General features: G+C 43.6%; 2 protein-coding genes across 2 annotated transcripts in view; both read right to left on the reverse strand.

Moving 5' to 3' along the window:
• Positions 1-176: 176 nt before the first annotated feature.
• angel2 (angel homolog 2 (Drosophila)) lies at positions 177-6,040 on the reverse strand. The gene is made up of 9 exons (XM_034580004.1): positions 5,883-6,040; positions 4,231-5,219; positions 3,743-3,963; positions 3,498-3,567; positions 2,513-2,931; positions 1,830-1,971; positions 1,412-1,484; positions 1,185-1,315; positions 177-851 (listed from the first exon to the last, which is right to left on the reverse strand). The coding sequence occupies exons 1-9, from the start codon at positions 5,909-5,911 to the stop codon at positions 688-690; spliced, it is 2,238 nt and encodes a 745-aa protein (XP_034435895.1). The 5' UTR covers positions 5,912-6,040; the 3' UTR covers positions 177-687.
• Positions 6,041-9,521: 3,481 nt separating this feature from the next.
• galnt14 (UDP-N-acetyl-alpha-D-galactosamine:polypeptide N-acetylgalactosaminyltransferase 14 (GalNAc-T14)) overlaps positions 9,522-23,988 on the reverse strand; it is a 110,028-nt gene continuing 95,561 nt past the window's right edge. Inside the window, exons 11-15 of the mRNA XM_034580742.1 lie at positions 20,960-21,052; positions 20,100-20,183; positions 18,787-18,931; positions 14,899-15,018; positions 9,522-10,177 (exon numbers count right to left, since the gene is read on the reverse strand). Of these exons, the coding sequence (XP_034436633.1) occupies positions 10,019-10,177; positions 14,899-15,018; positions 18,787-18,931; positions 20,100-20,183; positions 20,960-21,052 (601 nt within the window). The 3' untranslated portion in view covers positions 9,522-10,018. The remainder of the gene's footprint in view (positions 10,178-14,898; positions 15,019-18,786; positions 18,932-20,099; positions 20,184-20,959; positions 21,053-23,988) is intronic.

Consider the following 23,988-nt stretch of genomic DNA (forward strand, 5'->3'; position numbering starts at 1 on the left):
AACAGCAAATAGGTTAAATAAATTTCTTCCTGGCTTCCTGTAGTGGCACTGTTTCTATATAATGGAACCGATAAATCTAATGTTTACAGCTGAAATGATAAAACTACATATATTTATATATTTAATAAAGAAGTGATGGAACCAAAATGTGAGTAATTTTTAATATGACTGATGATTGTTGGTGAAGTTTTTTCAAAATATGTGAATAAATCCATGTGAACGTTGATCAATTATTAGTCGTAATGAAAGAAAAAAATTTCGACTGTTCTTTAGCTACACATATTATTTATAATATTAAACCTCAAGTAAAACCTCAAACCTTCAACTATGAGAACTGTGTAAAGTTAAAACTTGTTTTAAAGCCAGAGGACGATCCACAATCAAAATGTTGAAAATAGAAACATCAGTGTTCGACAAAATTCAAACAGATCAATTTCTTGTATTTTTGCTTTTAAAAGCTTTTGTCCTTAAACATCATGTTGTGTTTTCCTGCAGTTTCCGGCACCGCGTGGATCAACTTTCTTCTTGAACGTGACAATTTCCGCATTGAAAAGGAACTCACCAACCCAAACACTGCATGTGCAGCACACGCTTCACAGTGATTTTGGTGAAAAATTTACTTTATTCCTCTTGTTCACGCCGCGTCGTGAGAACAGTTCTGATCGGCTGCTCCGATGATTTCTCAGGTCAGAGCCGAAAGCGGAAGCGAGCGAGGAGAGGGAGGTGGTCGGACGAGTGACGCGGGTTGGGGAGGCAGTTGACTTCCTCCAGCTCGGACTGGCCGACCAGCGACAGTCTGCCCAGCAGCTCGAGGCCACGGACACCGGGACACGAAGGAGAGGCGGTGAATTCTTTCAAAGACGGGACAACAGGAGGAAGAGAAGAAACAAGAGGTCAAAATTAGAAACCTGAGTCAGAAATGAGAGGAAATGCAACCTCAATATTAGTAAAAACCAAGAAACTGAAGTGAATCTAGAACTGAGACTGACTCGTGTTGTTGATTTATTCTATTCATTTGTTTTGCTGCCACAGCGACTACGTGACTTTAAACACTGATGCGTTTGAGTAAATTTAAATGTTTTTATGAATTTAATATGTTAGAAAATCTAAAGCATATTTTTTGCAGGAAAATAAAAAATGTTACAGGACAGAATGTGTGTGTGTGTGTGCCAGTGTGTCAGTACCGGGTGTGAACAGGATGTAATCCACAGTAATGGCGGTGCGGGAGTGACAGGTGGTGATCTCAGGTCTCCCATCATGCATCAGGCGGTGCTGATAAGACGACTTCAGATTCAGGCTGTGCTCGATCTTCGCTCTAAAGACACACACACATAATATGGACAAAGGCGTTCAGTGTTTTTTTTATAATCAGTTATACGACACTTTTCAAAATGAAAAAGGGACAAGTTACCTGTTAAAAGCAGAAGCAGCAGTTTTGTTGACGAGATCTTCGACAGTCAGATTAGAGATGGCTCCTTCCACAGCTGAGACACAGAGATGAAGTTCAACAACACACTTAATTTAAACTAAAACCAAACTCATATCAAATAAACTTCAACTGAACTTAATTAAAGTTAATTAACTAAAAACTAAACCAAAATATAAACTTAACTGAAATCGAACCGAGTGGAATAAACTTAACTAAAAACTAAATTCACAAAACTAAGTAAACTAAACCTAAATAAAACTGACTGAAAACTAAATTCAAACAATCCAAACTCAACTGAACTAAACTGTACTTAACTAAATTAAAACTAAACTTACCTAAATTGTCCTTGTACTGACACTGGAGTCTAAACTAAAGTAAACTAGCAGCAGGGTGAGTTTACCTGTAGGACTGATGCTGTCGGGGCAGGACTCAGCTGTGAGTTTGTTCTCGTACTGACACCGGGGGTTGATTCCTAAACTCTGAGACCAGATCGGAGACGTGAGGAGACGCTGACCTCTGGGAGTTTTCTCCTGACCAGACACCTTCACACACACGCACACAAAAAATATTGTTTAGATATAATCAAGAGTCCAACTTTTCTTTTCAAATAATTAACCAATTTTTGTTCATTAAAAGTGTGTGTGTGTGTGTGCTCTTGTACATCTATCTTTGTGAGGACCAGCTTGAACCTACAAAGTGAGGACCTTTTGTCCGGTCCTCACTTTGTGACCCCTCTTTAATGGACTGTTTGGGGGTTAAGACTTGGTTTTTATGGTTAGAATCAGGTTTAGGTTAGATTAAGGGCTAGGCATTTAGGTTGGATGGTTAGGGTAAGGGGCTAGGGAATGCATTATTCCAATGAGGGTCCTCACTAAGAAGCTGTACAAACATGTGTGTGTGTGTGCGTGTGTCTAGGTGGTGTGTGGTGTTTGGTGTGTGTGTCTGTGTGTGTGTGTGTGTGTGTGTTTGTGTGGTGTGTGTCTATGTGGTGTGTGGTGTTTGGTGTGTGTGTCTGTGTGTGTGTTTGTGTGGTGTGTGTCTATGTGGTGTGTGGTGTTTGGTGTGTGTGTGTGTGTGTCACACCATGCCGATCTGGAGTCCTCTGTAGTCCAGGCAGCCGGTGGTCAGGAAGCCGTAGAGCGGACTCAAGGGTGTTGAGTTGAAATCCCCGCAGAGCAGCACCGGATTGGTTGAGCCATCAGGGAGGCGGGACAGCCGGCTGATCTCGGCCAACAGGATGGCGAGCTGAGCCAGCTTGATGTCTCCGCGGCGCGGGTTGTAGAGGAGGTGGGTGTTGGCCACACAGATGAAACCGGAGGGATCAGACTTGTTGGGTCGCAAGAGCACAACCAATCCCACATTGTCCCTGTCGAGGAGGGCGTCGCTGGGGCGGAAGAACTCAACGGGATTGGAGGAGACGAGGGAGAGGCGGGATGATTTGAAGATGACGGCACATCCGTCTGGTTTACTTCCTGTCCGCTTCTTATACTCACACTGGTAACCTGACTCACACAGAGGACTCTATAAGAACACACACAGGTACACAACCACGCACAACAACAGAGTAAAGATCGAAGTCAAATCATCTGGACCGCCCCCTGGTGGCTGGCTGCAGAATTGGTCACAAACCCCACCTCCTCTATGTTAGTGGATGGGACATGGACCAAACTAAAAGTCAAAAACCTGCCAGATATGTTTTTTCTGGTAAGTTTAGTTATAATTAGTTATTTTATGATATAAAAACGTGGTAAAATCTCATGATTGACAGTTGAGACAGGAAGTGTCGACGTGTCGTCCATCTTTATTCACAGTCTATGTGCATGTGCCTGAAAAGTTTATTATTTCCATTTAAAGCACTTATTATATATATATATATATATTAGTATATTCTTCTAAAAGTTTTCATCGTATTCATTTAAAGTTGAGTTTCAGAGGATTTGTAGAGGTTCCTGTTTAACCTGCAACTGAACAAAAAAAGGACACACTCACACACACCCACACACACACCCACACCCACAACCACAACCACACACCCACAACCACAACCACACACACCCACACACACTACCTAGCCCCTGCAGTGCAGGTTTGATCTGGTTTTCATAGTGGTCCTCCTGGACTTCTTGCAGACACAGAATCTAAAGAAAAAGCAAAAAGGAAAGTTTCCATCAAAGTCCCGACCAGAGGTGCTTCATCTCCTGGAGATTTGGTGAATCCCTGCAGCCAGGTGGTTTGTGTGTGATGTTCAGGTTCTTGTGAATCCTGTCATCTTATGTGAAGAGGTTAACGTGTGATCGGATCTGATCCACTCACGTCAGCGTCGTGCTGCTGGATCTCTGCCAGCAGGTTGGGCAGCCGGTACTCCCAAGGCAGGACGCCGGGCTCACAGTGTCTGTACAGGTAGACGTTGTCCTGCAGCAGCTCCTGAGACAGGATGTTGTAGCTCATTACTGAGAAGTCAAAGACTGTGCTGGCCCCTGGTGGCTGAGGGGAGGTACTGCAGGCGGGAGAAGTCTCCCAGTGTCTCTGAAGAGCTGAAGAGAGGGAGCAGTGAAAATGAAAAAGGGGTTTATAGATTTGATCTCAGACAGATCAGAAGGCTTACGTCCGAATCAATTACTATAATTTGATGAACAACTAGAATCAAGCTCCTGATCTATGTTTATAATCCCACTCAACCGTTCACCATTTCCAATCTAACTGTTAAACAAAGGCTTTTAAACTTGTACTTAAACAGTACAAGCCCAGAATAATCAGTGAATCATGCTTCAGTCAAAGGCTTCATTAAAGAATGAACATACAAGTCACTGGTGCAGCTGCGTCCTGGTGTCTGACCGGCGGAGATGTTCCGGGTGGAGAAGGTTGCGTCTGATGTCCAGTTCTCTGCCACGGGTTTGGGGGACGACTGTTGCTGCAAGGCTGAGAATGAAGCCTCGTCCAAGGACCTCCACCTCCGTCCCGTAGCTGTTGCTCTGGGGGTCTTGTTCTCCTGTGATCGACTCCCTGCTGCTTTGCACCTCCCTCTTTGAACCAGGGGTTAGGTTTGGGTTTGTTTGTGGGAACTTCACCCTGTTTAGGTTTAGTTTTCGGTGTCTGAGTCCTGAACGCTGCAGCTCGAGAATCTTTATGTCCTTCTTGTTGATGTCTGCTCCTTTGTTGATTTACGGCTCCATCTCGACCGGTACTGTCTCTATTCCCAGTTTTTGTCTTTCCAACATCTTTATCTCTGCTGTTTTCCCGGCTCGCACCTTTTCCAGCTCCGTTCTTCCCTTTGTCCCGACCTCCCTCTCTAAAGTGATGGTTCGGTCGAGGGCGGCTCTCCACGCTGGGATCCAGGTGATGTCGCTCCCTCCTTGGGTTTCCGTCATTAAATCGGCCTCCTGTTGCCCCTGCTCCTCCTCTTTGTCCTCCTCTTTCTTCATAGCGCCTCTTCTCCTCTTCACTCTTCCTCCGTTTATGTGGAGGCTCTCGATCTCTGTCCGCCCGCTCCATCAGGAGGCCGGCAGAGGTGTGGAATGAACGCCAACTGCCGCTGGCGTTGATGTTATGAGGATGAAATGTCCTGCCAGGGAAAACCTGAGGTGCCGTTGGGTGGGCGAGGGGGGGTATCGGAGGCCAGGGTGGAAATGCTCGCACTGACCACCATGCATGTGGCGTGGGGATAAATTGGGGGAGGGAGGTGAAGGAGGCGCTGCTGCTCCTGAGGCTGGAGCTGCTGAGAGGATGGTAGTGAGTGTGGGGAAGGAAGGAGGAGCTGAAGGAGCTCACCCGGCGAAGAAACATGGGGTGACTGTGGGGGGGGGGGGGAATTAAACAGGAGTTAAGAAAGAAAAAAGGTGCCCAAACTAACTTTGGTGACCAATTTCAATTCAACTTATACTGTTTGTAATCAGTCATAATGCAGTTAAGAACAAAACCCAGCGTGAAAAGGAACATTGCGTAAAAAAAGAGCATAAAATTATTGATATAATAACAATTCTCACTATAATAATCACGTCTCCTGGTCGCTCTGTATTCTCTCGTATTCATTAATTTCATTTTGGAAACTTTTACCAAGATTTGTATTAAATTAACATGAAATTTCAGTAGAAATAAGAAGGTGACGACTTCAAGAACAGTGAAATAACATAAGTACGTAAAGAACAATTATATTAATACTATTCTAATAATATAGTTGTAAGTTGTAATTGTTGCTACTGTCTTTGTGGTTATATTTATGTCTCCCTGGTTCCCTCTCATTCATTAAGTTAATTTTTCAGAACTTTTCTCAAGACTTGTTTTGAATCAACACTGAACTTTATTAAAACAAGTAGCTGACGATTTAAAGAACCAAAAATCTGCGTCACGTGGGAAAAAGATCGTAATAAGATTCTTTGTTTACTAAACGTCAGCTGTTTTTCAGTGGAAGTGAGAACGGACGTGTGGTTTTAAGTCGCAGCTGAACCTGACTCACTTCTCTCTGGAGGCGGAAGACTCATCCATGAACTTCCGCTCTGGAAATATGTGGATAAATGTTAGAAATTCACATTATGAAGGTTTTTTATTTTTCGATTCTGACCAAAAACAAACGGCTGCTCGTGAGTCCCTCGGTGATGACGTCACGCCGTGCGCCGGGGACAGCAGTGGTGCCTTCAGGCTCCTCACAAAGCTCGTGTTTGTCATTGACAGTAAAAACAATTAACCACCAACTAAAGTGGAGTTCTTGTATTTTATAAAGCTTCCAGGCAGTTTAACAGAAATGCGCATTTCAGTTATAGATAATTTTAAGCGTAAACTAAAGAGATAAAACGATTATTGTATTCGTCCTTCATTCATTAAGTTAAATAAACGTCTCTTTTTACGCATTTATTCCTCTATTATACGATAGTTATACCAAATCCTACATTTCCTGTAACGCAAGTGTTTCGCTCTTACTTCCGCCTCTCTACCTGGGACTTGTAGTCTTTTTGCCGGTTGTCTAATATGAAACGAACGACGGAGCGGACTACAGCCACGTCGGTGCGGCGGAAACACTGGTCCGACCGGAAACGTGGCTCAGAAATGAATTAGTTTTTTTAAATTTTTAATCGTGAGGTTTCTGAAACGTCACCATTTCTCCTGCGTCTTAAATCTTCCGGAGGAATTTCTGTCCGCGAATCAGGTTTAACGTGAAAATGAGCCGGAACGCGATCTGTGTTGGTTTGTCTCGTTTCCTCAGGAGCTGAAAATGGCGAAAGGAGAAGATGAAGGTACTCACGTGAAGACGAGTCTCCTGCAGGAGAACAAGGTCAGAGGAAGATCAGCTGATCTGAGACCTGATCTGAGACCTGATCTGAGAGAGAGTCGATACAAGTCAAAGAGAAGAAGAGCTCATGATGGAAGATGAAGAAGAAGAAACAGGAGGAGACGCATCCTCCTCTCCGTGTGTGTGTGTGTGTTTTCTTAAACAGACCCTCCCTCACTTTGTGTATTAAAGCAAACACACATATTTGATCTACACTCATTTTATCTCTCTTCATTTCTAAAATGTGACATTAGAGTTTATTCTCATGTTAATTTATTTCAACAGAGAAAGAAAACAGCTCCTGTATCTGCATCATTAACAGCAGGACAATAACAATAATACTAATAAAAAAAAATGTTTTTCCTTTGAACCGTTCTGTCAGAATAAACTGGGATCGTCTCCAAAGACGTTCATGCGGAGGAAGAGAGCTACACAATCAAATTAAGAAAACAACTTCATCAATTTGACGACACACGAGCTGCAACAAGTCACAACACATGCAAATATAGAAACGTGCTGCAAATAGCAATGTGACTTAATATAGAAGTACAAATATTATAGTACTGTATTATAATAATAAAGGTTGATGTCTGCAGCAGTGACACCTGCATCGACTCCAAGCAGGTTGTCTTTCAGCAGGATCACCCAAAAGCTACCGTACGGATTCCAAGGAAACTTGGAGGAACGACGGAACACGGGCCAAGAAAGAACCCGTTAAACTTTACAGCACATCTCGATAAAGGGGCTGATCCAATATTAATAAGTTATACTCTATAATCTACACTGAGCAACACTTGTTATATTAGTAAAATCTCATTAAAACTAAAAGCATTGGCACATGATAAAGTAGCAGCCGGGTAATGACTCCAGTGGAGTTTCATGCAGTATCTGTGTGTGTATTTGTACCTCAATGCAAACATCACAGCTGTTTCAATAAAATAGAGGCGACCATTACAAAACCTTTATTGAGAGTCAAACGTGATATCAAAGATGTCAAATACACAGAGAATCTGGTTCCACAATTAGGAATCAAAAAAGGGCGTGTCGTTTAAAGTGACTGTCGGGGTGGTTTAGAGATTCCTTTAACATTTTCAGGTCAGAAGTTAACTTCAGTTGGGTTGAAAATTTGAAATTTTAATTATGAAAACAAAAGAGATACATGTTAAAAATTCAAACAATGTCAGGTTTGGTTGCTTATAGATGATTTCAGATTGTAAACCTCTTAAAAACTAAACCTCAAACAGCAAAAAAACACTTTTGTGAATCCTCCGAAGTTGAATCTTCATCACAGTGACTGAAAGACCATAGTGAGTAGAGCTTTTCTCCCAGTTAGATTGAGTTAATTAAGGTGTGCGTGTGAAACAAAACCCTCACATGCACAGCAGCACTTCACATCTGGAGCATCTGCGACAGGAAACCCTGCAGGAGATGTGCTGCATTCATGCTGTTCATCGTGTCGCCTGCAGACTGAACTCCTCTGTTGGAAACTAATGTGTCCTCCTGGTTCTCGTCCTCCCTCATGTCTTTCCTTCTCCTTCGTGCTCCTCTCTTCTCCTGCCATCAGATTTGCGGACATGGCCGAGGAAGCCGCTGGAGCCAAAGCTTATGCAGGGAAGTTATCGTCATCTAAACAGCCCGCGGCCGACAAAACGTCCACTTCAGAGCAGAAACGGAACCAGATCATTTTAACAGCTTAATATAGAAACTGTACCAGACAGTGATGAGCGATGACTCCATCCAGACAAATCAAGACTTAACAGAATTTCATCTTTTACTCGTTTTCGATACAAAGCAGCGTTTCTTTAAAGCAACACTGTCGTTTTTAAAACCTTCAAATTACGGCGTTGAAATGACGTTGATGCGACACAAACTTATTCCTCTTTTACACCAAAATGATCAGGTAAATGCAGGTTATTTTAAATGTTGGTAAACCCGTTAAAAAGGTGATTGTTTCCTTTTCCATTGCCAGTAGACGAGTTGGCCTCCCTGTTTTTCCCCTGGTGCTTCATGTTTATCGTCACTAACCCATCGACACTCTCTCACCTCGCTGTTTGGCCAAATTAGACCAAAGCTGAGAGAGGCTATAGGATGGAGGACAGATTTGTCCCTGGTGCTGTTGTTATTGGACATCAGACCTTTAGCTTGTTTGCTTTGTCTTGTGCTGCTCTGCTTGACGTTGTGTGTGTGCAGTTCTCGAAGTTTATCAGAAGCAGGTAAACCCATTTCAGTAGAGCTTTAACAAGTCAGCCAAACAATTCCATGTAATTTGAAACACATCATGCTCGGATATCAGTAACTGCGTCGGCTACTCGCTCGCTGTAATAGCTCGTTAGCTCGTATGCTTCTTTTCTACTCTGAGTTGAACACAGTGAACGTGCAAGCGTTTACTGCCAGACTCCAAAAACCTCGTCAGTCGACCTGGTTCTTTGGTTTCCACGGTTTCCAGTTTCTCCTCCGTCAGCTTGTCCGATATTTGTGAATTATGCATTCCAGCTGTAGGGGGAGCCTCACCCTCAAGTACAGGCTAGAGAATCATTGTTTCGCTTTAAGTTAATCCTGCAACAGCTGAATACATTTAGGAAAGCTTTGATTTAGAGATTTTTTTTCAAGATGTTTATCAAGTCAGAGGTTTGATCCAGTTGATAAACTCGTGTAAACTGGGACTTTGTGGTGAGCGTCAAGTTGGACGTGTGGCTTTAAGTTGTTAATCTTATAATTCATAGTTTCAGAGCAGGAGGAGGTGAAACTAATCGTTTGTGCTTCAGTGTAAAGACAAAACCAGAAGGTCAGGTTACTGTCGTAAAGATATTTGACCAAGTAAACTAAAAGTTTCAGTTGTGCTTGGTTTTAATTCCCAAATTCTCAAACCGCTTCAACAACAAACACTTTCATTGCAAAAGATTCCAGGACACATTCTCTGATTAACTTTGTTTCCTCGAGCAAAGCTTCTGTCCGACTCAAATCTTTGACAGTTCAAGGTTTTAAGGTGCACTTGATTCGACTCTTCAACTTTATGGATATAATCTCCAGCCCAAACAAACTTTCCTGATGCGTCTTCTCCTTCGGCAAAGTTTCGATCCAGCATCCATCCTGTGTGAATCAGGATTTCAGACCTGCCGAAGTTCTCTACTCGATTTCTTCTCATGTTTAACGCTAAAGAGACAAAGCGTTCGTCGACCTTCTGTTCGACTCTCGTCACCGCAGCAACTCGACAGGACGCAGCCATGCACCTTCACCGTCTGAGCAGCAGGTCGTGAGCTGGAGAATCGGCGTCAGGGCAGATTTTTGCAGGCGAAAGGTCAAAAGGTGAGGAAGGGGAGTGGGGGTCAGGAGAAGGGCACCTCCCATCTCTGTGTGTACGCCGTCAGTTCACAGGGGCTGATGACCAGCATCCGCGACGAGTCCATCCCGTCCAGAGCCATCTCCGAGTCCAGACAGAACCGAGAGACCAGGTGCTCTAAGTGAGTCCCGGACTTCTGCCACCGCTGTGAAGGACACAACAGCTCAAATGAGAACGTGCAGCTAAAAAACGCTTCACGCTACCGACACTCGTCTCGTTGCATTATTTCATTCCTTTGGTGCAGTAAAGTAAAGCAGGTTTCACATTTTACTCAATTCACAAACTTCGGTGCAGCAACACATGGACAGCCGAGGAATCGAACCACCGACCCGACAATTAACAGCTCACCTGACTCGACAACAAGTCACCGAGCTATAAGAGGATGGTTTTCTGCAGTGACCCACTTTATCATGTTGATGAAAATACTGATTAATGTGGTGATTTTAAATCCTAACAACAGCTAAAGTTTGTTATAGGAAACGTGTGATTGCTACTGATCACCACTAGATGGCGAGGTCATCAGCCTCATGACTTTTTTTGCTATGATCAGTGTGTGTGTGTCTGGGTATTACTCATGTTGTGGGGACCTAAATCTGTTTAAACAGTCACATTAGGAAGAAAGAAAGTCCCCATGATGTAAACATTACATGTTTGAAGGTTAGGCTAAGGTTAGGTTTAGTTTAGGTTTAGGAAGGAAGTAGTAACTGAGGGTTAAGGTTAGAGTGAGTCTGCAGGAAATCCATGTAATGTCCTCTGAAGTCACAGAGACAGGACTGAGTGTGTGTGTATCTTTGTGAAGACCTTACAGAGTGAGGACATTTTGGTGATTAGAATTAGTTTAGGTTAGAGTAAGGTTTAGATCAGGGGCTAGGGGATGCATTGTGCCAATGAGTGTCCTCACTAAAATAGAAGTACAATGTGCCTGTGTGTGTGTGTGTGTGTGTGTGTGTGTGTGTGTGTGTGTGTGTGTGTGTGTGTGTGTGTGTGTGTGTGTGTGTGTGTGTGCTCGTGCATGATTCATAGCTGGAAAACAAAGCCGCAGATATGATCAGATGTGAAAAGAGGCTTTTATCAAGCTGTGGGTCTGAAACCCAGTCATCAGAGAGAGGGAGCAGATTGACAGATAAAGGAGGAGAGAGAGAGAGAGAGGAACAAACACACTATCTGGGCGTGTGTGTGTGTGAGATATCTGTAAGAGTATCTTTGTGTAAGTGTGTGTCTGTAATTTGAGCGTGTGTGTGTGTGCGGGTGTGTTTGTGTGCATGTCGGCAGGGAGCGGCCATGTTGTGTTTGCTGAGCCTCTGAGGCGTGTCGCCGTCATGTTGGTGGATCTTGATCTCTTAAGACCTTGTAAGAGCACAAACACACACACACAGGCAGAGAACTGCATTGTGGGTCTGCGTCTGCATTGTGGAGATGACACGCTCATCACAGTGTAGCGACGGGGTGCGGAGCTTTTTAATTTGAAAAAAAAAAAAAGGACGCAGGGATAATTAAAAGTAAATCAATTAGCATTCACCTCGTTACCGACGGCTGCAGTGAGAATCACACCTGTCTTTACATTTACATTATATTTGCATAATTGGGGGGGGGGAAAGGTGACAGGAGTTTCTCCCAGGATGCACTGGGCTCAGGCTGCGGTCACTGCAGGGTGAACACACATCAGACCTGGAATCTCCTCCTCTGGGGTTTGAGGGTGCATCAAAATTTCACGACTTTTGAGCCATAAATTCTGGATTTGACTCTGAAGAGGCAGCGAGACGGAGTCACATGTTCGAGTGAGACGATCAATCAGCTGTGAAATACGTCCTAATGAATGAGGCTCGATCTACATCTAATTCCACTGAGCCGACACTGTACAACGATTGAGATGTTGAGGGACTTCATGACCTAAACGCAGACGCACGACGAGGGGGCGGGTCGGTGCAGTGACGTGTACAGATGCTGCATCAGACAGGCAGAGGTAAACAGAAAGTAAAACTCTAAATAAATACACCAGAGCAGGAAGAAGAGCAGCAACATGTGGACGGACATTTTCAAAATAAAACACAGTCACTTAAAGGGACTTTAACTTGTGCAGAAAATGGAGCAGTGCAAACATTTCTGTTGATTGTGTTAACGATGAAAACCGAAGCGTCCTCGTAAACACACGACGATCATCAGGTCGAAACGAGCGACTGCGAGAAACCAAAACATGAACAAACGTTGAGTGAAAAATGATAAGAACTTAATAATATGACAAAAAAAAACATCTTTGAGGAAAGATTTTTTACATAAAGTTGGATTTTTTTTGTCCGACCCATGTCCCATCTGCTAACATGGAGGAGGCAAGTTTTGTATTTATTAAAGATGGTTTTCCAGCATTTTACCTCTGTTGACATGAGATTGACGTGAAATGAAGAATTCGTTTAAGGAGCTGGAGACTTTTCCACCACTGGTGAGTTAAAGGTTTCATTTTTAATAAGTGGAAAGTTCCCGAGTGTGTTTGTTCCCCGTCCCATCGAAGCAGGAAGTCATCTTCATGTTGTAACACGTCCAACCATCTATTTATAACTTTTTATTTGTATTCACTCTCTCATTCTCTCCTCCTCCTCAACATCATCATCCTCTCTCTCTCTCTCTCTGTCATGTTCTGTTAAGTTCTGTCTCCACCACTTTCGCTCGTCCCCATCTCTCTCTCTCTCTGTCTCTCTCTCTCTCTCTCTCTCTGGTCTCGGTGTCTCTCTACCAGTCGGCTCTGGGCTGTTTCTCCAGTGAATCTTCGTTCTAATTAGCCGTCATCGCTCTGCTTCCTGCCTTCTGACACACACACACACGTTTGTACAGCTGTCTTAGTGAGGACACTCATTGGCATAATGCATTCACGAGCCCCCTACACTAACCATCTGAACTAAATGCCTAACCCTAACCCTTGACCTAACCTAAACCTAATTCAAACCCTAAAACCAAGTTTTAACCCCCAGTCCATTAAAGGAGGCTCACAAAGTGAGGTCCTCACTTTGTAGGTTGTAGACTCAAACTGGTCCTCACAAAGACAGCTGTACAAGAGCACACACACACAACTAGGACATGTACCAGCACTCTGATTGTGTGTCAGTGTGTGTGCTTTGTTAGTCACTTCATTTAACAGACTTGTATCTGATGTTCATCTCACAAACCTGAGCTTCAGCTCCTCCAGCTACATATCACTGTGTGTGTGTGTGTGTGTGTGTGTGTGTGTGTGTGTGTGTGTGTGTGTGTGTGTCATGTAAAACTCAATATACCAGAAACAACCACAAAGTGTTTTTACCTCTTTCCTTTATTTCCTCCTCATCCCACCCTTCTGTTCTTTCTTCCTTTAACCCTTTCCTTCTTCTTCCATTTCCTGCCTCTGTCCTTCTCTCAAACTCCTCTCGTAACCATCGATGTGTCTGACACGTGCTGAGCAACTAGAAACAAGAATTCACCACTGTCCTAATTTTCATTGTCGGTGCTCCAGGAAAGCTGCGAGGAACACCCCCCCCCCCCCCTGCACCTCCAGCTCTGTCTTGTGAGGTGATAGCACGTCTTCTTCTGTGGAGCCTGCGGCTGTCGCAGGGGAACATGTTGTTGAGGTATGAAAATATCTCGACCAGTGGAAGCCACAGTCTCGCTGCTGCAGCTGGACTTGCTGTCAATCACGATGGTATCCACACCCCCGATGCATGCGGTGCTTTACTGTCTATTTGAATCTAAATGATCTTGATTTAGAAAATGAACATCATGCTTTTGTGTTTAACACGTGACGGACATGAAACTGGAAGAATTCAAGCATCTCAGGAGTCGACGACATTTTCATAAACCATCTGTGTATATGACCGTCTCCTGGCAGGTTGGTTGTTCTTTCTCCTAAAGGACGACACTTGTTTCTTTTCTGCATCACTTTTTCTTCCTCTCGAGTTCCACACTCTCCTCTTCATCATCTCTCGTCATTATCTCCTTCCAACTTTCCCTTCTTTTTACTGCCTTGTTTTGTGAATCCTTTACCCTTTCTCCTCTCATCATCTTCCCCCTTCTCATCTTCTCGCTCTTCATTTACGTTTCCCTCTCTCTCTCTTTTGTAATCCTCTCTCTCTCTCTCTCTCTCTCTCTCTCTCTCTCTCTCTCTCTCTCTCTCTCTCCTCTTCATCGTTCCCACCTGTCACAGATGACTCACAGATCCTGATAACATAATAACAGCAATGACAAAAACAGAGTGAATCACAAACACAAACACACACACACGTGAAAACATGTGCGGACTGTTTTCACGTGTGATCACATCCACATAATCAGTCACACACACACACACACTAAGCACATTTGTCCACGTTGACTGAACAGTTGGTGAGGTGTAATGAGCTAATCTTCCTCTAACTCTCTCAGCGTTTTCTACCCTTCCCTCCCTCGTCCTCGATTCACTTTTCCACCTGTGCCTCTCTCTCTCTCTCTCTCTCTCTCTCTCTCTCTCTCTCAACTGATTTATTGGTTGTCAGGTTGTTCTCTGCTGCAGGGGCTTCTGGGACGCCGTCAAGGAGCCCAGTGGTCAGGTAATGACAAGTGTGTGTGTTATTTCAACCTGCCTGTCCAAAAAAGTGTCAAGCATCTGCCCCTGCAGCATGAACACGTGTGTGTGTGTGTGTGTGTGTGTGTGTGTGTGTGTGTGTGTGTGTGTGTGTGTGTGTGTCGATCATCTCTAGATAAATTTTGCTTTAGATTAATTAACATTTAGATTAATTTATCAGCCATATGATGTATGGTAGTGACTCGCCTGCAGGTACACACCACCTGTCGGGCTGTGTGTGTGTGTGTGTGTGTGTGTGTGTGTGTGTGTGTGTGTGTGTGTGTGTGTGTGTGTGCAGTACAGACCTGCTTGCCGTCGGCCATGTTGCAGGGCAGCAGCAGGACCTGGGAGGCGGGGAAGGTGGTGGACAGAGACAGACAGTGCTGCTGCTGACGGATCTGCTGCCCGTGAGTGTACACCCACTCCTGCAGACAGAGACCAGGACAAAGTCAATCGTTTATCTTCATCTTTTCACTGTTAAAACTGTTTGTCTGTGTTTAGCTTTTTGAAAATACACATTTTCCAGAGCTGCTTTGTTTTAGTTTTTCTGAAGAGAGGTCGTGAAGATGAAAAAGAAGCAGAGACGGGAAAAAAAGCGACATTTAGGTGAAGTATAATTGCAGTTAAAGCTTCAGTTTGTAGGATTGAGGAGGATCTATCCACAGAAATGGAATATAATATTGATAGAGGTTTTCATTGGTGTATAATCACCTGATACTAAAGCTGCTTTCAGACATGGAGGGACTGTGATAACTCTGATTCCCTAATAAAAACTACAGATAAGGGCCAGAGATGGAATAATCTGCATTATTATACAATATGATACCTAGAGTCAGTTGTAGTGGAACTATTATTGTAGGACAACAGATTCCCAAAAGAAAAAGAGAAAAACAACTGTCTAACATGGTCTCATACACCAATAATAAACAGAGCCTCTAAAACATTTAAGCGGCATCGTGCAGCAGCGCTGATCTGAATTCATAACTCTGACAGTAAAAAATATCTGGTCCTCCACATTCAAATATTCATGTGTTAGTTATTTCAGTCTGAAGCAGAGTTGTAGGTGATGCACACACACACACGCGCACACGCACACGCACACACACAGGAACTCTCAGGAGGTCAAAGTTCAAAGTCACAGCACCCTGATGTATTAATGATGAGCCGAGAGGAGCAAAACAAACCAACACAAACAGAGGGAAGTGGAACTGGGTCGGTTTTATTATGGTAGCAAACAGGATCCATGGTGAATTTAACCAGTCCGGGGTGGGTGGGTGGGTGGGTGTGTGTGTGTGTGTGCGGCAGGGGACACATCAAAAGGTCGCACAGCTCGACACTATAAAGAACCTGATGTTAAAGTAACATCAGCTACTCAAAGTTTTCATCGACTGCTGCGTCATTATTACACAAAAGGACTTCACAGTAATAAGGATAAAAAACTATGTTTATAACACTTTAAAAAACTGGGTTACAAAGCGCTTCACAGACATAAAAACAGAATATACATCGTGTAATTAACAGTTCAAACGATGCAGGAGACAATGGATCAAATTGTATTGAAAGACATTTTATAAAAAGTTTTTTTTAAAGAGTTTTAAAGGAGGATGCTGAGGTAGCTTCACACCTTCTGTCTCAAGTCTCTTCTTTCATCTGTGGTTGTTAGTTTGCAGGATTACGCAAAAGCTACTGGACGGATTACCACGAAACTTTGTGAAAGGATGCACACGATTTATTAATTTTTCTCCACTTTCTTTTACATTGAGAAATCGTTTTAAACAGCTCCTCCTGATTCTCCTCACGGGGGCGGGGCTGCAGACACGGTGACCCAGGCGAGGCGACGCTAACTCGAGGTAAAACTTATCCTCTGTAGTTTATGTGCAGTAAAAAGTAAAAGGTCAAGAACTGAAATCAAAGAATCAGTTCAACAAACACGTAGAAACTCTGTAGTTTTATCCGTTTGGTCCAAAGTCTGCAGGAAACATGTTTTATACAAACACATGCTGGTTAATGTCTTTACAAATTGTTAATGAGAAGTCGTCTCTTTGCCTATTTAGCTTTATTTCAGATTCAGAGTCTTTATCCACACATGCTTTGACTGGTTTTTCAGTTCACTCCATAATAATGTCAGTATATAATGATTCGTGTTATATGATTAGATCATATTGTATTTTATATTCACATCTTATTTAAAGCTGGTAATTGAGGATGTGACGGAGGCTGAGCGTTGGTTGAAAGGACAGTGGGAGGTGTTTTCAAACCAGCTCGGCGACGTGCTGACTTTTATCAGGAACATCTCGGCGCTGCGGGGTTTGTTTCACCGTATGATTGATTTATTGAGCTGCAGCCGAGAGGATGACACTGGAGGTTAATTGGTGCTGTAGCACAATTCATCTCGTCTCCGCTGGAGCCTCGTCAGGTTCGGCTGGTTTACAGGCACACGACTCACCTGAGCGCCGAAGCCTTCAGGTGAACACGGGTCGAGAACCATAACAGATTTGTGCAGAAATGAAATACACAAGTTGAGGAATTAAAGGTTAAAAACTGCACTTTGGTTCGGTATGACAGCTGAAGGCTTCAAGCAAGAGAAGTCAACTGAGCTGCAGAAATGACAGAACCGCAACTTCACGCCTGCTCATTCACTCTTGGGCCGAAATGTGAGCAGATGTTTCTGTGGCTCAGCTTCACACCCGTCACTCTCCTCCACCTTCAGCGCATGTTTCTGCTCTGCTGTACACGGACGTCAAACCTTAAACCGTGTGAAACCTCCTGTTAATGGAACAGCAGAATACATCTGAATCCTAGATGACTGGCTCTGCTCTCTGCAGCGGTGGGTTCACAAATTGGTCTTTTTAATTCTACGACCGATTTCTCCCGCTATGTGAGTGTTGGTGCAAAATGGCGGCTCCAGACAGAAATCCGTATTGAAGCCCAATTGAACCTTTAAACCACGTTTGAAAAAAATCCCATAAAGAGCTTTTTGAGACATCATGTTCACAGGAAAGCAACAGACGGATGGACAACCCTAAAACATCATTCATAAGAATGATAAGACATGAACAATTAACATTTTCATCCAATGCAGATTCCCATTTACTTTGATGACGAGGGGTATTTGCAAACATCAGAGGAATCAGCTTTTCTCACTTTTCAAAGAAGAAACTGAAAAATGAATTCTTCTAAGTTGAAAAACATTCCCACTTCAGACCAAAGCCTCAGAACGTGAACAAACAGGGATTAAGAGCCTTCCTCCGGGGACTCGTCTTCCTACAGTGGTCGACAAGGGGGAGTTTCTCACTCACACTTGCACTGAGAGTTAAGGGATTTGAACCAGCGACCTTCCAGTCACAGGCAGGCCTCTCCAGCCTTAAGGCATTTCAGCAGCTGACATGTTCACTCGCTGCTTGTTAGAGCGGATCACAGCCTCCGCACTCGCTCTGCACTCGGAATAATGAGAATCCTGCGGGTATTAATTATGGCTGAGAGAAGGCAGAGCCTGCACACACAAACACACACACACACACACACAAACACACACACACACAAACAAACACACACACACAGACACACACACAGTGAGAAAACCAGCGAGAGCAGGTCGGACGTACTCACAAAGAAAAGATAACTGGACAAACACAAGTACAGGAACAATATACACACATGGACCTGCTCACAACCTGCCTGTCAATCACTGACACACACACACACACACACACACACACACACACACACACACACACACACACACACACACACACACACACACACACACACACACACACACGTTATTATATTTTCGTTTGCAGACTCTCGTAGGAAATGTATTAACATCCACTAATGACCACAGGGAGAGACAGTGAGAGGAGGTGAAGTCAGGTGAACCATATCTCCTCCTCCATCGTAACAGATCATCACACACACACAGTCACACTCAGGGGTTGTGTAGTAGTGAGGAAGAGGAGTGAAGCAGAGTTACCACGACCCTGAAGAGGAAAACATCTGGAAGATCTGCGATTTTGAACATTTTATGTACAAAGGTGAACTAAAACTACTGTCGACTGAATGAAGAGCGTCACATCCTTCCACCAAGTTAAATCCATTGTGTTGTTTTTGTGTAGTGTTGCTTATAAACGAACCAAAAAAGCAACATTCACGTGTTTCCTGCCAGTTCCCCATGGAAACGCTGGTTGACTCACCTGGTTGACGGCGGGGACCCCCTCTGTTCCGATGCAGGGCGCCAGCGTGAGGACGGGCAGCTCCTGCCCCTCCAGCCTGCGAGACTCCAGACAGTTCTGCCTCTGTCTGATTGGCCCGGACTGAGAGTCCGAGTCATCTGGAACCCTGACGGAGGAAACACGACACAGAGAGGTTCAAGATGATGTTTAATTTTTTAGCTGTACACTGGATTATATTCCCTAAATATCTTATTTTCCAAGAGATCCTTTAATCTTCAAAGCCACATTTATCACATGTGGAAGCTTCAGGGTTTAGATGAAATCAGGTCGTCACTTAAAGACGGAGATGAGGCTCACTCATCTTCACCTTATTATCACGATCACCGTTAATTTGATTCATCTGTATTTTCAAAAATGGCGCACTGCACCTTTAACAAATCCGCTGAAGACCACAATTCTCTGAACTCATTACTTCAGAAAGTTTCTCGTCCAATCTTCCTCTTTGATAAACTTTCTCAGTCTTGTTTAATTCACGGCCGGTGCCATAAACTCGGGCTTAAGCCCTGTAGCATTAATTCAATCTGCTATCTCTCTCTGTTTTAATAACCCGTTAAAGGTTATTCTGCGTTTTAAGGGTCAGGTCCGTCTTCCCCCGAGAGCAAGACTGTTAATTCCATTCTTGGGGATTAAAACCAGCCTCCAGTGGATAAATGGGTATTTAAGAGTGAGTGTGTGTTGAAGTGAAGAGGAAGCATTTAAATGAAAGAGCTTATGTGTCTTAAAGGTATTTGCATTGGCATGTTTGTGAAGTAGTGTACGTGCACTGGGAAAGAGTCGCCGTCAGGTCTGATGTTTCAAATAGAGCTCGTTGTTTCATCCTTATTTTCTGTTCCTGTGTTTGTTTCCTGTCGTCCTGCTGTGATATTTCATTTCCAAATGATTCATGAATCTTTTGTTCTTAAAAATTAGAGAAGCAGTCGGACGATATATAAATTGGCCAATACGAGCTTTTCATGGAAGATATTATTATTCGTGCAACTAGAAAGTGTTCAGAGAGTTCAAACCTCCACCTGCACTCAACAGTTTCCTTATGAAACCACATTTAAATTCACTAGATCCAGATTTCTGTTTGGATTTTGACAAAATTGCATATAATTAAATAGAAAATAATAATAAATTAATATCAGTCCTCTAAACATGGCAGATTTTTTTCATCCATATCTATGAAATATTCTCTGGAAACGACGCCCTATCTCACGGTGTTAAACACACACACACACACACACACACACACACACACACACACACACACACACACACACACACACACTTACTTGAGCTCTGGGTAAACGTTGTCCAGGTACCACTTAAAGGATTTGCACTTGAGCTTCTTGCGAAGTTCCACTCGTCCGTGGACACTGGCGACACACACACGATCACAGAAACAGAAATATTAGCGACGTGAAGTAAAAGGCTTCAGATTAAAAAACACAACAATCAGAAACATTTCCACTAAACCTCAGACCTTGAAATAACCAACAACAACACCAACGTTCAGCGAGGGAAAATAATGGAGACGTGTGAAGTGAAAGCAGCTGAAACCTTAAAGCTGTGTTTAAATGTCAGTGTTTACCTGAGTCTGACTGATAAATACTGACATTTAGGCAAAGCTGTCGGCTTTAAGCTCTGTTCCTTCTGTGTCTCACATTAATCACATTGTAGGGAGTCGCCTCCCTTCACGGAGAAAACACAGAGCTACGAGTTAAACCATTTCATTCAGGTTCACTGCTCTTTGTGCTCAAACGCTTCAAACAACCAGCAGTGACGTGAGCAGGTGTTGGAGGACACCTGAACATCCCAGCAGCAAACGGAGACGTCAGACAAGCTGTTCTGTCCAACTGTGAAATGTGATGGTTAGAGGCATCATGTCACCGAGTCATAACCTGCAGATAGTCTGTACATCCTGTTATTATAATAGGAGGCCGGGCGGAGGAAGTCTGCAGATAACCCAGAGGCTCTCACTCAGACGTTTAGGATCACACATGCTCGGAGGATCAGCGGAGTTCAGTGCATGTCTGAAAGCAGCTATAGTGTGTGTGTGTGTGTGTGTGTGTGTGTGTGTGTGTGTGTGTGTGTGTGTGTGTGTGTGTGTGTGTGTGTGTGTGTGTGTGTGTGTGTGTGTGTTTTCTCTTACTCTCCGTAGGATTTCCCTCGAGCTGCGGGCCGAGCAGAGTAGTAAAAGAGTCGGAAGTCGTCCATCCACACCTCAGCTGTGCGACGTGTGTTCCTGTAAACACACACACATGTTTAGAGTTCCATCTCTGCTCGTTCTCCTCAGAATCCCTCATGGCCAGAAGCAGGGACGATTCCATTTTGTGACACCGCTGAAAATATTTGCATTCACAAACCACTGAAACATCACATGTCTCCTTTAACACGGGTCTTTTCCAGACACACACATGAAGTCGCACACTGATCCGTCTGATCACAGGATCATTGTGATGTTTTACACTTGATTACACATGTTTGTATATGGAACACGTTCGTGTCAGGTGTAAAAACACTGCATGAGGAGTAACACACATTGTCTCCATCTCTTATCCCCAGTTACTCTTTCCCCTCGTTCTCCGTCTCTCTGTCTCTGTAGTAATTAGCCATTAGCTGAGTTTCTCTGAGCTGTGAACTCTCCCATCGAAACGACAGAAACCATCCATTAGAGGCATTACACACACTGGCTGTGGCGGTTTAATGAAAGGGGACGAGAGAGAGAGAGGATATGAGACGCTCGTAGGCACATCAACACAAATGTGTCACAAACAGGCTTACAATTAAAACCTCACTCCCCGTGCGCACATACACACACACACGAGGTCACAGCAGCAGGCCGCAGCATAATCTTTGTAATCGTATTATTAAGCAGCTCTTTTTATTTTGCATATTCAGACCCCAGCCTGCCGACGCCGAGCCTCCAGCTAATTAAGCAGCAGAGCAACAGGCGAACAGACAACAGCGGCTTTGTTTTGGGAGATCAGCGCCGGTCGCAAACATCAGGCCATCGAGATACGAATGGAAGTCGTCTTCGGCGCGGGAACAGATGTTGCCTCGGTAACGGCCAACAGGGAGCGGAATGAGCAGCTCAACAGATCGGCTTAAAAAAACTAAATAAAAGAAGTGTTGGTGTGGATTATGTGGTCGACACAAAAAGTTTAAATGAGCCGTTTGGCTGCGTTGCCGGACCCGTCGAGCCACAGAGGGAACTCAACCCCCAACCCCGGCAGTATTACTGCTTTGCTCACACACTGAGGATTATGAATTACTCGACTGTTAAAGGAAGAATCCGTCTGCGGCGTTCAGTGGATCCCGAGAGTTGTTTTGTGATGAAGTGCTGCAATCTAATTTTGGGCGAACTCACTTTCGTCTGTTACCTCAGTTCGTCATTTACAGCGTTTCCCAGAATGCCTTTCAGTGCACGCCTATAGGTTTGATGTGGGATGCCGATAAAAACGACAATTTAAAAAGTTTTCAGTCATAAAGAGTTCATGTTTCCCTGGTGAACGTGAAGTCTGCAGGAGAAATGTTCCTCCATTGTCTACACCGGTGTTTCTCCTGGAGAATCTTCAAATACATCTCATCTACAAACTCTGTACAACCTCGGCTAAAAGGTTCCGAGTCAATAAACCAATAGAAATGATACATTTGCTGAAATTATGTTAGAAATGAAACACATAACACATTGATTCAAATAATTTCTAAATAGAGAACTGTAATTGTCCATTGTTTGGACTGTAAATTATTAGTTTTTGAGATATGAACATTTCTTTCTGCTCCATCTCCCAATGTAACGAAACAAGACGTTAGCCTCTCTGCTAACAATGCTAACAACACATGGTGCCACTGTGTTGGAACGTCCAAAAGAAAAGAAGCGTCGTCATTAATGGCTTTGGCTGTTTTACATAAAGAAAGTAAGACGATGTTTGAGATGATTAGAGTGTAAATGATCGTTTCCTACACACGGACTCCTGTGCTCTCCTTTCTCCTATTAACCACATTTCCAACCATTGTGTTTTAAAGAAACAACGAGACAAACAGCACCGGGGTCGTCTGTCTCCTCAAACCAGTGCAGTTCCAGTCCCCAGACTCCTGAGGTCACTGATCACTTCATCCTTGAGTCCAAGTGAAATTCCCCTGTGGTGTTTTTTAATAAGAAAGGGACGGACGACCTGAAAACATGATGCCTCTGGAATCCGCCTCCTCCTGTTTTTCCCCAGTGAATACCACAGTGTGGTTTACAGCGAGCAGGATGTTGACAGTGCACTTGATATCATAATCTGGATGGAAGCAGCTTCCTCATTGTAGCCTTGATTAATCTATTTATACCAGATCAATTCACATGCAGTGTGAGCACATTAGTCCTGTTAATGGATTATTGGACTGCCTGTAAACATCCCTCTGTTTGAACTGTGTGAAAAGGGGCAGAGAACAGAATGCAGCTTATGCTAATAGGATAATATTGTCCCCGCAGCTCAAAGGCTCCCAGGCAGCTGTAAATCCACTTTTAACAATGATGCGAGCAGCGTTCGGCGGCTGCGACGCACAGGTCAGAGAAACGTGTGTTTCTTCCTCTTACATTACATCAGGGAAACACTCAGTGGGGTTTTTAGTTAAGTTGGAAGGTTTAAAACAAACGGACGGATTACAGAGAAGTTGTAATTAGCTTCATACCAAACCATGAGAACTGTACATCAGGACAACAGGAGACATGTAGATCTGATCGGTCACATCGCTGAGCACAGATGAATCTTTCCACATGATTCCACGAGACATGATCGTCACACATTCCGAATTTTTACCAGAAAAGGCCATGAAACCAAGGAGAAAACTGTGAATCGGACCGAGCTGCAGCTTGAACCTGGGTTGTAACGATCTCCTCTCTCTCAATAACGTGTTTTTTATTCAAATTATGAATGATTTAGTTTTTGTTCCAAGTGTCGTCTCACGTTTTTGTGTCAGTTAATTGAAACATAACTTTAAACATAAAATTCTGGGACATTGCTTTAACGGCTCGAGCAGAATCCTGAATGTGTCGTTATCTGTCATCTGAAGCTTTTCCAGTTTCCACAAACGACGCTATGTTACGTTTTCTTACTCGTCAGGGTCAGGAGTCTACATCCATTTTACATACACAGTCTATTGTCTGATCACATAACATTACAAAAATAACAT

This window comes from Hippoglossus hippoglossus, chromosome 24, assembly GCF_009819705.1.
Source record: "Hippoglossus hippoglossus isolate fHipHip1 chromosome 24, fHipHip1.pri, whole genome shotgun sequence".
In the NCBI taxonomy this organism is placed as follows: Eukaryota; Metazoa; Chordata; class Actinopteri; order Pleuronectiformes; family Pleuronectidae; genus Hippoglossus; species Hippoglossus hippoglossus.

Coding starts and splice junctions, on each gene's coding strand:
- angel2 (XM_034580004.1), bottom strand. CDS start 5,911: ATGGATGAGTCTTCCGCCTCCAGAGAGAA. Junction 5,220..5,882: donor TCTTCCGCCTCCAGAGAGAA/GTGAGTCAGGTT, acceptor CCCCCCCCACAG/TCACCCCATGTTTCTTCGCC. Junction 852..1,184: donor TTACATCCTGTTCACACCCG/GTACTGACACAC, acceptor CGTCTTTGAAAG/AATTCACCGCCTCTCCTTCG.